Below are 18,171 nucleotides of genomic sequence, written 5' to 3'. Positions count from 1 at the left end.
GACCTCTCTGAGGTGACAGAAATGCTTGATATTTGCCCTGTCCAATATAGCTGCCACTAGCACGTGGCTATAACACTTGAAATGTGGCTAGCATGACAAGTGAACTAAATTTTAACTTGATTTTATTTTAATTAACTATAATTTAAACTTAAATAGCTGCATGTAGCTAGTGGCTGCTGCATTAGCACAGCCTAGAACAATAGTTACTCAGTAAATACACAGTAGATACTTGCATATATGCTAAATCAATGAATGGAAAGAAGAAATCTGAAGGCTTTCTTCTCCCCCCCTCCCGCCTTTTTTTTTTTTTTTTTTTTTTGGTCTTTTTAGGGCCGCATCTGCGGCATATGGAGGTTCCCAGGCTAGGGGTCCAATCAGAGCTATAGATGCCAGCCTACGCCACAGCCACAGCAACACCAGATCAGGGCAACGTCTGCAACCTACACCACACAGCTCACGGCAACGCTGGATCCTTAACCCACTGAGTGAGGCCAGGGATTGAATCTGCGTCTTCATGGATGCTAGTCAGATTCATTTCCGCTGAGCCATGATGGGAACTCCTTCTCCTTTTTATTATAGAAAATTTCAAAAATATACACAAATAGGCTGTATAGCACAATGAACCCTCAAATCCACATCACCAACCCGAAGGCTCTTCTAACCTGAAATAAGGTTCAAGGGATACGAGCATCTCAATCTGGCTAAATTTCAACAACTAAATTCTTGGAAAATTTATACCATTATCCAGAGTTTATATCTAACAGCATCTCTTAGGGCCTTTTAGTTTATTGAGACATGACTTCAGGAATTCGATCAGGTGTCTGTTGAGGGGAAAACCAGTCTGCTAACGAATGCTTGAGGCATATCAGTGAGAAGACACCACTGGAGAACTACATGTATGTTCTTACATCAAGGACCTGACTGCTCTCCTGCACCATTTATTTCCTCCACTTAAATTTTAATAAAGCCGTACTTTTAAAGAGGAGCTATGTGACTACACAAGCCTGAGAGGACCCTTGCTCGGGTTGGTTAGATGACGCACATTCCTTGGGTTTATAAATTAGTCTTTATAAACCCAGCAGCTGGTATAACTATCATTAAGTGGATGAGGTCCATACCTGCGCAAAAAGGATCCCCGTGAACTGTCAGAGTGCAAACAGATACACTGGATCTTCGTTCTTCCTAAACAGATATAAATCTGAGAAGGAAACTCTCGAATGGATTTTTTAAGTGTGTCAGTTCAAAAGCAGCATATATGCTAGAAAGAAAATCCCACCAGGAGCAAGAGCACTTGGGTTTCAGTGTTTGAAGTGGGGCCATCCCATCCTAGTCACTTACTTCCTCTAGGCTCTAGTTCAGAAAAAGATAGTTTGGGACTTGATGATTTCAAAGATGCTACCTAACTTTAAAGTGACCACATTCTATTCGAGATCTGCAATACACATACATTTTCAAAGATAATTACAAACTTCCCCCTTTTTATGCTAAGTCATTGCCTCTCTCATTTAAAGGAGCTATACATTGAATAATACAATTTAACAAAAAGACATCATACCCACTTTAGTGAACAGGTAGTGTTCCCCATTTCTAAAGCGCCCAATTCTTCACTTGGATCGACTAAAATACCACTGGAGTCCTGTGTTTAATTTACACTCAGCCAGATGACATTGGGCTTATTAGTAGTACAGAAAAGGCAATTTGGGCCACCTCTCTGCCTAGCAAACTCCCAAGCTTCCACCTGTGTTTGAAAACTTTCTTCAGTAGTTCTAGGCCAATTCTTGTCTCTTTCCTAGCTGGCTCCATCAAATATACTATTTCAGGCTTTGTTCTGAGGTTTTGTCTAAACGAAGCAGTAGAACTGAAGTCATGCTCCAGTGTTTGAAAAGCAAGGAAACGGAAAGAAATGAGAGCCAGTCATGTGTGCCCCCCCTTGATGCTGCTGTTTGATGAAATTTCTAGACCTTGCATTTAAAATATGGCTTTTGTGTTCACTGAAGCTCTATTCACAATAGCCAAGACATGGAAACAACCCAAATGTCCGTTGAGAGACAACTGGATTAGGAAGATGTGGTATATATACACAATGGAATACTACTCAGCCATAAAAAGAATAAAATAATGCCACTTGCAGTAACATGGATGGAACTAGAGACTCTCATACTGAGTGAAGTAAGTCAGAAAGAGAAAGACAACTGTCATATGCTATCACTTATATCTGGAATCTAATATAAGACACAAATGAACCTTTCCACAGAAAAGAAAATCAGGGACTTGGAGAACAGACTTGTGGTTGCCAAGGGATAGGGGGAGGGAGTGGGATGAATGGGGTGCTTGGGGTTAACAGATGCAAACTACTGCTCTTGGAATGGATTTACAATGAGATCCTGCTGTGTAGCACTGAGAATTATGTCTAGATACTTATGATAGAGCATGATAATGTGCGAAAATAGAATGTATACATGTATGTGCAACTGGGTCACCATGCTGTACAGTAGGAAAAAAAATTGTACTGGGGAAATAACTATTAAAAAATATATATATATATATATATATAGCTTTTGGCCTCCTGTTCTGTGCAGCCTCCACCATAGCAATCCAATGCCAATATTGATAATGTCTTTTGGTCTAAACACTGACAGACAACAGCAGCACAAACTAGAATGTACCTCAAATAAAATTCTTACACATGGTCAAAAAATAATCTTGCAATTATTAAAACTGGGGTTTCATTGAACACTGGTTTTGGTTTGGGGTTTACTTAACACCTTTACTATGTCTTAAGAAAGCTGGCTAACACTCTGCTATAACTTTAACCAAAATTTCAATTTTCAAATGTTTGTACTTCACATATGTGTCCTCTCTAAAATCACCATACAGGTGTGAACATAACAAATGTTATCAGACTTTTAAGAAACACTATTTCAAACTAAAACTAAAAATGAAATACTGCTCTGAACAGAAGGGATCTGCTTTCCAACAGCAAATTAAAGGGAGTAGGTTCCACGCAAACTTTAAAGTGTGCTATTAGCCATCAACTGAACCACTGGAAAGATACATGCCAACAGGAATACCGTGTTGCCAGGTCTCTTATTCACACTAAGATCTAAACACACACAATTAAAGGTACCACATCAGCTGTTCGTGTTAATCTCTCATCAATTTAACTAAGGTAAACCAACTTGTCAGAAAGCTTGCCTCTTCTCTATTTCTTAACATCATTGACTTTTAATAGTTCATGAAGTAGTAATTACTGGTTTACGGCATTATCAAATGTTTTGGACACCTAAGTCCAGCACGTGGCAAGGTCAGCTTTAGACATGTCCTCATGGCAAACGAAAGGAGAAATTTAACCCATCAAAGTGGTCATCCAAAGAACAGAACCTATTATGCCTTTCTCTAGACACTCCTGGGTAAATTCAAAGTGACAGGACAAACCAGATCAAAACTAAACGGAGCTAGAAGCAACATACAAAATCCTAATGAACCCTCAGAAATCCAGGTATTGATCTGTCACTAGCTAAGCTCAATTAGTTCTTTCAGAACAAAATACCTCATGAGGTGACAAGAATCTAGTCTGAGGTCCCAGATATGAAAAGAATGAAGCCAGTCACTTTATAGAGCTCCTTGCTGAGTGCAGTCCAATCTCAGTACAGGGATCTTGTGAGGAGGCAGTAAAGATGTGGGTCAAATACCTGTCTTCTCAGTCCAGGAACTGGCATGTAGCTAGTGTGACGTCAACAGCAGTCCTTCCTCAACTCTTTGTGAACTCAGGCTTAGCAGGTCAAAAATCAACTGACCGTTTAAAAAGTAAATCAAAACACATTAGCAAAAACTTTAAATGGCGAGACCGACAACACACCTTAAAAAGTAGCAAATGACAGAGTCATGGCTCAGCGGTTCATGAGTCCGACTAGCATCCATGAGGACGAGGGGTCAATCCCTGGCCTCACTCAATGGGTTAAGGATCCTGAATTGCTGTGGCTGTGGCGTAGGCCGGTACTACAACCCCAATTAGACCCCAGCCTGGGAACCTCAATATGCCGCAGGTGCGGCCCTAAAAAGACAAAAAGACCAAAAAAAAAAAAAAAAAAAAAAAAAAAAGTAGCAAACAGGATCATGAAAATGAAAAATAGATACAGAAAACATTTCTGAATGGCTTACCCTTCACAGTCATTTGCAACATTCACGTGCTGGGAAATCATCTTTAGGGATGAGCTCCGACAAGAACGAAGCCAAACGCAAACTCATTCCATCTAGAAGTGAGACACGGCAGCTGCGGCCGGCAAATGGGCCACCACTGAGCACGGTTCAGGCTTTAGGCAACTCCGGCCTCCAGACAAACCAGTAACACAACTATAAAGCTAATTTTTTCATTAGAATTGTTAACCAAGCAGGAGTTCAATAAATCGTTTGCCTTCTAAGGGGAAAAAAATTACTTTCTTACACACAGAATACTTCTTCTGGTTCTAAGAAAATGAAGCTTATTTATTTACAGACCGAAAACTGTAATACTATAGTGAAGCCTTTTATGGCTCAAGAATAAAATATTTAAGAAATGAAAGGCATGGAAAGAACAAGACTTGGTCTAAGAAGTCTCAGATCAAGTACCAGTGTTGCCATTTACTATATGACTTTCCGGAAGTTACTTAACATCTCAGGGACTCGGGTTCCTATGAGGTTCTTTTCAACTAAAAGACAATAAGATTACTTATAATGTCTGATGTGCTTTGTGCCCCCCAACATATAGGTTTATATATAAGACACACACACATTCAAGTACCTCTGTTAAACAACGCAGCGTATTTTTCAAGGGGTAGTAACTCAAGGCCCATTATGAAACAAAGAGCGTGAGCGTGTCTGTGTTGGCTGTTCTGACCCCGAACACCATTCTCTGTGGCGAGGGCATTTACACAGCCTCGTGACACCTGAATTAACCAAGTAAGCCTTTAAACCCTTACAATGAAACATTAAAATTCAATGTGGCTATAATCTCTTCCTTACAAAACATGGGCCCAAAGAGTCTGGCTTCAAGTATGGTTTAAGAAAAAAAAAAAGGCGAAATGTATTATATTCACCACCCAGCTCTTCCCTATGACCACATTAAAAAAAAAAAAAAAAAAAAAACACAAATGAAAACTCACAGGCCCATTGTAATGCATTGTAACCACTTCTGAATGCGACACTTAGCTCAGGCTTACTACCCTGACAAATAAAGGAAAGCACTTTATGAAGCCAATTTAATTGGGAGGTGACAGAAAACATACAGCCATTTTCTTCAGCCTTATCATTGAATTGGCTTCAGCTCCAATCTCTGGCAAATCCCACTCAACAGAAGAAATTAACCAGGTCAGCAGAACAGGTGCTACGTTGTGTCTGTCAAGGGCCTGGCATCACCACAATTACTTGCACACAATGAAGCGGTAATCTTTACAGATCATCTCTCCCAAGAAGCACACTGGGGAGGGGGAGGAAAACTGAGGGGAGGCGGCGGGGGAAAGTGGGGAGAAGAGGAATAGGAGGCAGAGAGAAAAGGCAAGAAAAGAAAATGAATGTGCAGCTGCCTCGCGGCTCAGCAGATGTCGGGATGTGATGTACGAGGCTAGGATAAGCTGTCGTAGCCTGCTGCCAAAGAGGGGTAAGTGATTAAAGCCCGCGCAGTTCTAAGCACCATATTTAGAATCTGCGGGGTTTCGAGAGTTGCACCCATTCCTTGCTGTGCTGCCAGATGTTGGCAACTGGTCCAGTTCCTACTGACTGGGCATGGATGGCAGCAGTTGGAGCGGCAGCAAAGCAATCTGGAACGCTTCCGGAGATGCCGTACATTAACAAGTGTCACCCATCATTCACCTTTACAGAAGGCTGAAACAACTCCAATTTGCTGCCACTTCCCTCTTGGGAAACAGCCAAGATAAAGTTGCGCCTGGCAGCCCCATTTGTTTCACTCAGGTGTTTCAGCTGCCTTGCTGACCTCTATTAGTTTAAGTTTTAATTTAGATTAACCCCAGCACCCCAATTAACCAGCAAGGGGAAAAGCTACGATGTGACTAGTCATAACTGAAATCAGAATTTATCGAAGTTAAAATTATTAATTGGGATAAAGGGCCAATCAAGTAATGCTATTTCTTTTTAAGCAGACCTCCAGGCCAAAAAAAGAAATATCTTCCAGACTAAGGATTGCCAGTGGAAGCAACTTCTCCCCAGTAATTTCAGTTTATTTTATTAAGCCTGTGTAATTTATGATGCACTTTCCATCGAACAATGTACACTTCAATTAATGAAGGCTGGAACATTTTTGATTGTCTCCCATGATCTCACGCAATTATACTGCATTAATATCCCGTATCAGGCACTTCCTGAGACACACGGGAACAAAATAGAGTCCCCTGCTCTTCTGACAAACGGCTATAATGAGAAGAAAAGGAAGAAAGAATCAAAACCTCTGACTAGGAACACCTGGGGCCACAACAATCCTCTTTCCTATACTCTCTCATCATCACTTTTAAGACTCAGAGCAATAATTTTATTGAATAGCACAGAGTGAAGAGCAAGATTAATAAAAAGATAAAGATTTTTCTTTTCAGGTGAAACCAGAGGCATCCCCAGTATAGACTCGCTTGTTCTACTTGCTTCACGGTATAATTTTCCTAAGTTCCTTCCTGCGTATTTCAGACACCACATAGTAGAGTCGTCATGGCTAAGCCTCTAAAAAGCATTTGCGAAGTGTGTGGCAAAAGTTAACACACTGAGGAGTTCCCTTTGTGGCGCAGTGGTTAATGAATCCGACTAGGAACCATGAGGTTGCGGGTTCAATCCCTGCCCTTGCTCAGTGGGTTAAGGACCCATCGTTGCCGTGAGCTGTGGTGAAGGTTGCAGACTCGGCTCGGATCCTGCATGGCTCTGGCGTAGGCCGTTGGCTACAGCTCCGATTCGACCCCTAGCCTGGGAACCTCCATATGCCACAAGTGCAGCCCTAAAAAGCAAAAAAAAAGTTAACACACTGAAAATTCAGCAGAAAAAAAAAAAAAAAATCAGCTCGATAAAAAATGGCTCAACCAAAAATGGTGTACCACCACCACCGAGCAGCCTCCGGACTCTCCAGAGCTAGAGAGGGTATATCCCGAGCACATTTCATTAAGTATGACTTATCGAGAGACCCAGGAATACAGGACATTATTTTAGTTCCTTAGAATAGCCAGGATGTTTAGTCTACCTTAACGGTCACCAACATCATCAAAAAGAGCAGCAGATAATATTGTCAGGCAAAGAACAGGGTGGATGTTTGCAAAGAGATATTGAGAGCTGGACTAGATTTCAACTTATAGCAATTCTTTCTGTCTTCAGAGTGTTACGCTATTATTATAATCGACAGCAGCAGAAAATCTCAATCATACTTTACTGATTTGAACAGGCACACACACACGAAAAACTCTAAGACAAGAGACTTAATAGGTAAGGGAACCAGAAGTGCAATTCAAGAACTCTGGGATCCCAGCCCTTTAGTTCCATGTCCTTATCTAACAGGAACAGGACAAGAAACCAAACAGCTAACCAGAAAATCCTGCACTAACATCAGCAAAAGCAGCTCAGAGAGAATAAACCACCTGACACAAAGAAGTTGAAACTCTTACAAATAATTTACATTCTATTTTCATTTCCAAAGGAAAAATACAAGACAAAAGCAAAGTCACAAACCCAGAACTACACAGTAAGTTGATTCTGAACACAGGAGTTCCAACTCCCTGTCTGACTTTATCCTTCCACAGTAAGCGACTTTTCCGTCAGAGAAATCTATTGCTGTTTTTAAAACGCTAAAACCTAGGAGTTCCCATCGTAGCTCAGTGGAAATGAACCCGACTAGCATCCATGAGGACACAGGTTCAATCCCTGGCCTCGATCAGGGGGTTAAGGATCTGGCGTTGCCGTGAGCTGCTGTGTAGGTCACAGACATTGCTGTGGCTGTGGTGGTGGATAGCGGCTACAGCTCCGATTCAACCCCTAGCCTGAGAACGTCCATATGCCGCAGGTGCGGCCCTAAAAAGCAAAAATAAATAAAATAAAATAAAATGCTAAAACCTGATTTATCACAGGAGAGTGTAAAAATCATACCTGGTGGTAAAAGTCATCATCATCAAAGATTTCTTCATCCAAGTCCTTCAGGTGGGCATTGGCAGGGGCCTGAGGAAGGATCTCCTATGTCAGTGAGAAGAAAAGAGTGAATCTCAATGAGGTTACCAAAGGAATGGAACTATTACAAGTAAAGTGTATAATAGTCAAAGCACTGTTTTCCTTAAGATATATAAAAAGCTCTTAAAATTAAAGAACAGGAGTTCCCGTCGTGGCGCAGTGGTTAACGAATCCGATTAGGAACCATGAGGTTGCGGGTTTGGTCCCTGCCCTTGCTCAGTGGGTTGACGATCCAGCGTTGCCGTGAGCTGTGGTGTAGGTTGTAGACACGGCTCAGATCCCGTGTTGCTGTGGCTCTGGCGTAGGCCAGGGGCTACAGCTCTGATTCAACCCCTAGCCTGGGAACCTCCATATGCCGCGGGAGCGGCCCAAGAAATAGCAAAAAGACCGAAAAAAAAAAAAAAGAAAGAAATCTATCCATATGTTCACACAAATACAAAAAGATAAATGCTCAAGAATGTTTCCTATAGCACTACTTCTAAAATCAGAGGCAATATAAATATCCACTGTTTGATTAAATTATAGTATATATCCATACAATGGAACACTCTAGCCATTAGGAAAAATGAGGTAGCTCTCTATGTAATGACATGGAAAAGTGTCTAGGATAATTTTTAAACCTGTGTGACTTTATATATAGTTTATCACATTTTATACATTTACACACACATATATATCTATCTAATTTAGTTAAAAAAAAGACAACCATATTTTTATAATGCATGTATGTTGTGTGTGTGTGTCTGTGTATAAACAGAAAATACCTGAAAGCTTCTTTTAACAATGAACATCAGTTAAATCTGAGGAACAGAATTTTCAAACTAAGGAGAACTTTTCATTTTAAATTCTCCTAGACTTAAAAAAAAATATTGAGTGTATATTTCTATTATAAATAAATGAGTTTCCTTTACCTTTTATTTATTTATTTATTTATTTTATAGCTGAACCCACCGCATATGGGAGTTCCTGGGCCAGGGACTGAATCTGAGCCACAGCTGCGATCCATGCCACAGATGCGGCAACACCGGATCCCTTAACCCACTGCACCAGGCTGGGGATCAAACCTGCACCTCTGCAATGACCCAGGCTGCTGCAGTCGGATTCTTAAGGCACTGCACCATGGTGGGAACTCCAAATGAATTTCCTTTGGGGAAAAGAATCTGCCTATTCCAATTTTGGATCCATTTCTGGAGCATTTAAACATCCAAGGGAAAGCCTAAAGTATACACTTGCTTCAAGACTTGTGTTTCTACAGAACAAGCTTTAAAAAGTGCATTTTAAAAATTTGATTACATGTGCTTCCAGACTCCTTCCAAACTTAAAACTGAGAGAAGACTACATACAGATTAGTAATAGGTCCATTTAAAAAAAAAAAATTTCTCCTCCCACATAGTCTTAGTTTCTCAACAATCCAGTAGTGCTTTTATCCCTTTCTTTCACTAACTTTTTATAACAAGAGGAACACAAGGAGGTGATCAGATGTTTCAGTGAATTAGCCGCACAGAAACGGCTTCCCATCATCACCATACATCAGAATTCTTACCGGCTGTCCCGGCAAACTCTCTGGGACAGGCTGTGCTGCTGGTTCCGGTTTGCCAAGAATTCGGTAGATGGAGCGCTTGGTCTGTGTCCTTCGAAGTAACCTTTCTTTGTCCATCAGAATATGATCGATCTGAGTCAAGATTGAGCGTTCAAAGGCCCCAAAACCCTGCAACGACATTAGCCAGTGTCAGATAATTCTGAGTCTCTGCTGAAGGCAGCTACATTGGTTTCTCTTTCTGTGTCAGCAGAGAAACAGACAATCCCCTTTGCAGAAAGACTTTCTGTTAAAGACCGAGTATCGGAACGGCTATAACCGTTCTCAGAAAAAAAAAAAAAAAATTAGCCTTAAGCAGGACATGTTACTTTCTCATACTCAGAGATTAACTTCTGCTCCTTTAATAATAATTGCTTTAAAATCCATTTCTTTACAGTGTTTCGTGCTTCCAACACTTGAATGCTTGCAAGGCCACAATTTCTAGAACAAAATATTCTTTCTAATAAAGTTGAAATCCCACATCTAAACCCCAATGGTGGGAGTTCGGGTACATTTTCTACAGAAATGACTGATTACTATTATACTGGGGCCTCAGCCATAAATGTGAGCTGAAGTTCCAGTTCCTTACAGCCACTTCAGGTTGCACAAGCAGTCTTACACACACGAGCGCACACACACTTGCCTTCCCCAGTTTTCCAGAAGCCAGCTTAGTCTTATCGTGCCACTTCTGGAGCGTGCGGTTCCTGTAGACAGTGAAGTCAGCAAAGCGCTTGGCCATGAAGCTGGGGTAGTCCTCAGTCTCCAGCTTCCTCTTTGCTGGGACCCTCTTCTGCTGCTTCTTCTTTTCTTCTATCAGCTCATCTTCATCTTCACTGGAAATCTCCTCCTCACTGGAAAACCAATAAGAACACTGAGTCCAATATAAATAAATGTTACCCAAATAAAAACCTAGGCTCCCATGCAGTCAAGAGTATTCTGGGCCTTTAAGATGCCGTCTGCATTTTAAATAGCAATGTAAAGAGTTCTCATTGTGGCTCGGCAGATTAAAAACCCAAGATAGTATCCAGGAGGATGCAGGTTCCCTCCCTGGCCTTGCCCAGTGGGTTAAGGATCCGGCATTGCCGAAAGCATAGCATAGGTCACAGAGGCAACTTGGACCTGGCGTCGCTGTGGCTGTGGTGTAGGTTGGCAGCTGCAGCTCCAATATGACCCCTCGCCTGGGAACTTCCATATGCTGCAGATGCGGCCCTAAAAAAAAAAAGAAAGAAAGAAAGAAAGAAAAAATAGCACTAGAAATGGGAGGACAGCCTTTTGTTGGACAAGAATGTTCATGAGAGGAGTTCCTTGGTGGCCTAGGGGTTAAGGATCTGGCTTTGTCACTGCTGTGGCACAGGTTCGATTCCTGGCCTGGAAACTTTCACATGCTGTGGGCATGTGGAAAAAAAACCAAAAAAAACCCACAAACAAACAAACAAAATGTTCATGAGGTCAAACAAAATCTCATGTAACTTTTCAAATAAATATAACTGGTTTCAAAGTCTATTTTTAAAAGTAAACAAATTGTAATAATGAATGAGGTTGTTAAAAACATTATTAGAAATGCACACGAGCCAGGCCTTTACTGTTACAGGAGGGTCTTTAAAACCTGAACACATCATCATACTTTGTATGACCTTAATCCCCAAATCAATAAGGGAAATACGTCTCCCTGTAACCAACTTTTCAGGAAAGCTGAATGTATTACTTGAACCAAATGAAGCAGCAGCATGTGAAGAAAACCCAAAGGAGTAGGCCACAGAATCCAGTGAGGCTGCAATACCCTCAACTGGGTATGAGAGCCTGCGGCTACACAGCCAGGTGCCCTCTCCGACTGGCCCCAACACATGAGAAGTGCTACTACATGTGAGGTCTATTTTTTTGGGGGGTCCTTCCAACTAATCCAGTAAAAAGGAATGGAGCAGAGGAGAAGCCCAATGAAAAGGAGTAGGCAGGCACCAAAAGCAGCAGGCTCAAAAGCAGCAGGGCAAGAACCTTCATCACATGTGATCATTTCAGAAAGGGGAAAAAAGACAGGCTGATTCTGCTGTTGTCTAAAATTTTTCCAGCCTTCAAAAGAACTGCTTCTTCCCTCACTGAAAAGTCATTGTTGTGACTGGCAATTCTGTGGATGGCCACAGAGCGCTTCATTAACATGAATTAAGTGTTAATATTAAAATGTGCTTTTGGAGTTCCCGCTGTGGCTCAGCAGAAACAAACCCGACTAGGATCCAAGAGGATGTGGGTCCAACCCCTGGCCTTGCTCGTGGGTTAAGGTTCCATTGTTGCCATGAGCTGTGTTATAGGTCCCAGATGTGGCTCAGATTCTGTGTTGCTGTGGCTGTGGTGTAGGCTGGGGGCTACAGCTCCATTTGGACTCCTAGCCTGGGAACCTCCATATGCTGCAGGTGTGGCCCTAAAAAGCAAAAAATAAATAAATAAAAAAAATAAAAATGTGCTTTCGTCTAGAATTTCACGAAATCTAAAGAGAAAGCAAGTGGTTTTTTGTTTTGTTTTGTTTTGTTTTTTTTTTTTGGTGGAAGCTCACAAAGAGAATTAGGGACATCTATGCACAAAAATCCAAAATCTAATTCCCAATTTATGTGCCATCCTGGCCACCAATTAAATTTAAGAAGCTCTTTCTATTTTACTAACATTAGGTCTGATACCTGCCTGGAAAAGACTTGGCTTTCTTTTTCATAAATGATGGGAAACCATCCAGATGAAAAGAAAATAAGCAATCCCATAGCTCCATTCCCTCCTTACCTTCCTGCTTTGGGCTTTGTCCCATCTACTAGATATCTAGTGTCTGGATACTGGAAAAGCAGCTCTTCCTGAAGATCTACCAAGGACCTCAGCAATGCTTTTAGTGCCTTGTGACCTGGGAAATAAAGCACAGAGACGGAACAATTAACTATGTACAGTTCTCCAAACTAGGTGATGCCTATTTCAGATGACTCCCTAGCACTACTGGCTGAGGGGTGGCCCAGGGTGTGTTGGGACTAAACACTGAAATAGAGAATTTATAACGACAGTGCCTCGCTCACGGGGAAGCTGCGAGGAGTAAGCAAGACAACATGTATAAGGTACTTAGGAAAGTGTCTGCAATAAATTGTGAGTTCTTAAATTGAGTAAGTTTGACAAACTCCTTCCCTGCCTGTCATCATATATAACCAGTCATCATCTATACGGCTGTCATCATATAGAACCAGTTTTTTTTCCCCCTCTGGTGTTATCTTCTCAGGTTTTTTTCTACAGGTTACCCACTGACCTCTTGGGTCATCCCTGTATCGATTGACTTCTTAAGCGATTCCTTCTCTTCTCCTGAAGAGCACGACGTAGTCCTGGGATCCCTACCACCACCACCAGCTTCCCCCAGGAGATCTCCTTTGGCTCTGGTGTGAGCTGCCCCTCATCCATTCAATCTCTCAATGCACATCCTAATGAAAAGCCCCTGTTCACGAACAAAAACCCAACTTTTTTTTTCATTCTTTTTTGGCTACTCTGCTGTATATGGAGTTCCCAGGCCAGGGACAGCTCTGAGCCACAGCTGCGACCCAAGCCGCAGCTTCGGCAATGCCAGATCCCTAACTCACTGTGCCGGGTGTCCCAGCACTCCCAGGACGCTGCTGATCCCGTTGTGCCACAGCAAGAACTCCCAGAAGCCCAACTTAAGGACTTCGTGCTTGCAGTACAGTCATCCCTGGGATCCCCAGGGGATTGGTTCCAGGACCCCTCCCCCAGGATACCAAAATCCACAGATGCTCAAGTTCCTTCTCTAAAAGGGCCTAGTATTTGCCTATAACCTACACACGCCCTCCCATATATTTTAAATCATCTCTAGACTAGGTATAATCATGAATACAATGTAAACACTATATAAGTAGTTGTGAATACAATGTAAACACTATGTAAATAGTTGCTAAAGTGCTGTCAATCAAGTTTTATTTTTTGGAACTTCCTGACTTTTTTTTTCCCCCGAATATTTTCAATCCAAAGTTGGCTGAATCCGTGGATGCAGAACTCAAGGGTATGGAGGTTCCACTCTATTGAACTGTGCATTAAAAATCTGCAGATCAAAAAAGACAAAAAAAAAAAAAAAGAGTTCCCGTTGTGGCTCAGTGGTTAACGAATCCGACTAGGAACCATGAGGTTGTGGGTTCGACCCCTGGCCTTGTTCAGTGGTTTAAGGATCTGGCGTTGCCATAAGCTGTGGTGTAGGCTGCAGATATGGCTCAGATCCCACGTTGCTGTGGCTGTGGCGTAGGCCAGTGGCTACAGCTCCGATTTGGCCTCTAACCTGGGAACCTCCATGTGCCACATGAGAGGCCCTAGAAAAGGCAAAAAGACCAAAAAAAAAAAAAAAAAAAAAAAAAAATTTGCAGATCAAGAATAGGTTCTGCCAGAGTTTTCCATTGTGGCTCAGCAGAAACGAATCCGACTAGTATCCACAAGGATGCAGGTTTGATCCTTGGCCTTGCTCAGTGGGATCCGGCATTGCCATGAGCTGTGGTATAGGCCACAGACACGGCTTGGATCTGGCGTCACTGTGAGCTGTGGCTGTGGCCGGCAGCTGTAGCTCCAATTCGATCCCTAGCTGGGAACTTCCATATGCCACAGCTGCGGCCCTAAAAAGCAAAAAAAAAAAAAGGATAGGTTCTCCCCTCTCTCTTACAATGTTGGTGGGAATGTACATTGGTGCAACCACTATGGAAAACAATATGGAGGTTCCTCAAAAAACTAAAAATACAGAGTTTCCGTTGTGGCTCAAGAGTAACAAACCCAACTAGTATCCGTGCGGATGCAGGTTCGATCTCTGGCCTCGCTCAGTGGGTTAAGGACCAGGTGTGGCCGTAAACTATGGTGTAGGTCACAGCTCAGCTTGGATCTGGCAATGCTGTGGCTATAGCATAGGCTGGCAACTGCAGCTCCAATTTGACCCCTAGCCTGGGAACTTTTAGGGCCGCACACCAGCCCTAAAAAGCAAACAAACAAACAAAAGTGAACCAAAAAAAACCCAACTAAAAATGAACTAGCATACCATCCAGCAACCCCATTCCTGGGCATCTATCCAGAGGAAACCATAATTTGAAAAGATACATACACCCCAATGTTCACAATAGCAAAGACATGGAAGCAACCTCAATGTCCACCAACAGAGGAATGGATAAAGAAGATATGGTATATATACACAATGGAATATTACTCAGTCATAAAAAAGAATGAAATAATGCCATTTCAAGCAACATGGACGGACCTAGAAACTATCATACTAAGTGAAGTTAGCCAGACAGTGAAAGACAAACATCATATGATATCACCCATATGTGGAATCTTAAAAAAAAAAAAAGGGATACAAATGAACTTTTTGGCAGAACAGAAAAAGACTCACAGACTTTGAAAAACCTGTGATACCAAAGGAGACAGGTGTGGAGGTTGGAGAGATGGACTGGGGGTTTGGGACTGGCATATGTGCACTGAGGTACATGGATGGAATGACTGGCCAATGGGGACCTGCTGCACAGCACAGAGAACTCTACCCGGTATTCTGTGTCTGGGATCATCTATGTGGGAAAAGAATCTGAGAGAGAACGGATATGTGTATATGTGTGACGGGTCACTTTGCTGTACAGCAGAAAATTATCACAGCCTTGTAAATTAACCATACATCTATAAAACTTAAAAAAGTAAACATCACCTTGAGGAGTTTCAAAAAACAAACAATAAAGAACAGTTTCTTAGCCGTAGACTAAAAACCGGGCCTCTGAGAACCGACCTCTAACTTTCCTTATCAGCACAATCCTACTAAAGGGGCTAATGAGACACTAGTGGTTACCAGTTTTGTTTTGATAGCACTCAGGCATCTCTCTTTATAATCAAACTCTCACATTTCCAGCAACTGCCAAGAAAATCTTCACATGGATGCTCTACTGGCCCCTCAAACATACTATGTCAGATACAAAAGGTTTTTCCTCCTGCCTAATGCTTGTCCCTTGTCTGATTTTCTCTTCTCTGTTTAATGTTTTCAGAGATCACTGGCGTGCTGGTGCCCTTACTTGATACATTCCGTCAGTTGCTAAACCCTGTTTTCCATCCTTATTATCACCAACAGTTGTCCTCTTATCTCTTATGCTTCTATTGCTCCTTCCCTCTTTCCCTTAAGAAACTGTGAGCTTCTCACAAGCATCACTACTTTCTTTTTTTTGGGGGGGAGGTCTTTTTTGTCTTTTGTTGGCTGCACCCACGGCATATGGAGGTTCCCAGGCTAGGGGTTTAATTGGAGCTGCGGCTGCCAACCTCTGCCACAGCAACGCCAGACCTGAGCTGCACCTGCAACCCACACCACAGCTCACAGCAACACCAGATCCTCAACCCACTGAGCGAGGCCAGGGATCGAACCCACAACCTCAGGGTTCCTAGTCGGATTCGTTTCCGCTGCGCCATGATGGGAATGCCATCACTACTTTCATTTAGCAATCCCTACCTTCATTTTAGTTTTATATTCCAGACTAACTTCAGCCCACCCAAACTTCAGTTTAAGCGATTTTTATGAACCTTATTCTGTCTCTTCTGCTTCTACCTTGCCCAGCACGAGTAGCTTCCTCACTATTTTACATCCCGACCTGTTTCATCAACGGGACACCAACACGTGACTTAGACAAGTTCTCCAAATAGATCACACTTCAGCACTCCATTTCAAGGTAAGGTTTAGAGCTTACTTGGGAAAGCTCCTCGGATTGGTCTGAGGGACTCAATGACTCAATAACTACTCTGTATGCCCCCAATCATCTCCATATAAGTAAGACTACATAAAATAACAGGAGATCACATCTTTTATAAATTCCACATTCTAATTCTTTTATAGTCAGTGCATATCCACACCACTGGGAGGACCTACAATCCATAAAATATTCCCTGAGAAAATTCAAAATGCCCTGTGTTCCAAACTAAGATTCTCAACCTACTGCTCTGAATCTTAAAACAAAACTTGCCATCAAATATAAAAAGTTATCCTCATGAAGAAGAAAAAATAATACAGAATTATTCTTCTGTCAGTTTTGGGAAAATGGAATATGTATAAACAAGATGAAAAGTAGGCAAGAAGAAAGAATAAAGATACAACAATTTTAAAGGCAAGATTTATTTTAAAGTCTAAATGTGCTAAGCGTGTAAGTAGAGCAACACAAAATTATGTGTGTGTGTCTAGTATATACACACATATGGAAAACTAAGGAGAGTGAAGAATACAAATGATAACTACAAATATTAGGTTCCCACAAATGATCATCTGTGAAAAGAGCTAAGCGTTAGAAACAGACACTCCATAATAGCTAAGCTTCTGAAAGCAAGTTACAGCAAGAACCTTAAGAAAATAGAAAAGTTCCTAACAGTTGGAAGGAAGCCCATGAAAATGCAGAAATCTCATCTCATCCAAATGCTGTGCAAGTATGAACCATTGTTCTTACCTTCTTTTCTAGAAATGGCTACATCTTAAGAGAGCCCATGTTCTCCAAAGTGAAACCGCTTTGCATTTGTAAAGCAGTGTTCGAAATTCCCAAGAGTGAATCTTGAAAATATTGAGCTATATGAAATAAGCCAGTTGCAAAAGGACAGAAATTGTGTGATTGCACTTATGAGGTACCTAAAAAAGTCAAATTTGGAGTTCCTGTGTGGTGCAGCAGGTTAAGGATCTGGCATTGTCACTGCAGTGGCTCAGGTCGCTGATGTGGCATGGGTTCAATCCCTGGCCCAGGAACTTCCTCATGCCGCAGACGTGGTTTAAAAAAAAAAAAAGTCAAATGTATAGAAACAGAGACTAGAAGAAGGGGGAGTTCCCTGGTGGCCGAGGAGTTAAGGATCCAACATTGTTGCTGTTGGGGCTCAGGTCACCACTGTGGTGTGGATTTGATCTCTGGCCTGAGAATGTCCACATGCCTCAGGCACAGCCAAAAAAGAAATGAAAGAAAAGAAAATAGAAGAGGGGTCACCAAGGGTTGGGGAGAGGTGAGAATGGGGGCTTATTGTTTAAATGGGTACAGGGCTTCAGTTTGGGATGACGAAAAAGTTTTCAAAATGGACAGTGATGATGGTGGCCTGACAGCGTGAATGTACGTGATACAAGTACACCTTAAAATGGTTAAAGTGGCAAATTTTATGTCACATCTATTTTACCACAATTTAAAAGAATGCTTTTAAAATCTTAAGACAAAAGTGGAGTTCCCGTCGTGGCACAGCAGAAATGAATCCGACTGGGAACCATGAGGTTGTGGGTTCGATCCCTGTCCTTGCTCAGTGGGTTAAGGATCCGGCATTGCCGTGAGCTGTGGTGTAGGTCGCAGACGCGGCTCAGATCTGGTGTTGCTGTGGCTGTGGTGCAGGCCAGCAGCTGATGCTCTGATTAGACCCCTAGCCTG

The 18,171-nt window shown here is 42.0% G+C and overlaps 1 protein-coding gene across 5 annotated transcripts in view; it reads right to left on the bottom strand.

The window, feature by feature from the left end:
- The window catches only part of AATF (apoptosis antagonizing transcription factor), a 101,757-nt gene that overhangs the window by 48,967 nt on the left and 34,619 nt on the right, over positions 1 to 18,171 (bottom strand). For all 5 annotated transcript variants that reach the window (XR_014821334.1, XR_014821336.1, XR_014821335.1 and 2 more), the window contains exons 5-8: positions 12,524 to 12,638; positions 10,404 to 10,611; positions 9,728 to 9,892; positions 8,107 to 8,190 (exon numbers count right to left, since the gene is read on the bottom strand). Coding sequence is in view for 1 of the 5 variants with exons in the window: in XM_003131707.5 (XP_003131755.1) it covers positions 8,107 to 8,190; positions 9,728 to 9,892; positions 10,404 to 10,611; positions 12,524 to 12,638 (572 nt within the window). In the remaining 4 variants the exon portion in view is untranslated. The remainder of the gene's footprint in view (positions 1 to 8,106; positions 8,191 to 9,727; positions 9,893 to 10,403; positions 10,612 to 12,523; positions 12,639 to 18,171) is intronic.

Source organism: Sus scrofa, chromosome 12, assembly GCF_054392235.1.
Source record: "Sus scrofa isolate SSC_HxYL_T2T_F1_AM1 chromosome 12, Sscrofa_HxYL_maternal_Yorkshire_Landrace_v2.0, whole genome shotgun sequence".
Taxonomy (NCBI): domain Eukaryota; kingdom Metazoa; phylum Chordata; class Mammalia; order Artiodactyla; family Suidae; genus Sus; species Sus scrofa.
This window is presented reverse-complemented; position numbering and strand designations above follow the sequence as displayed.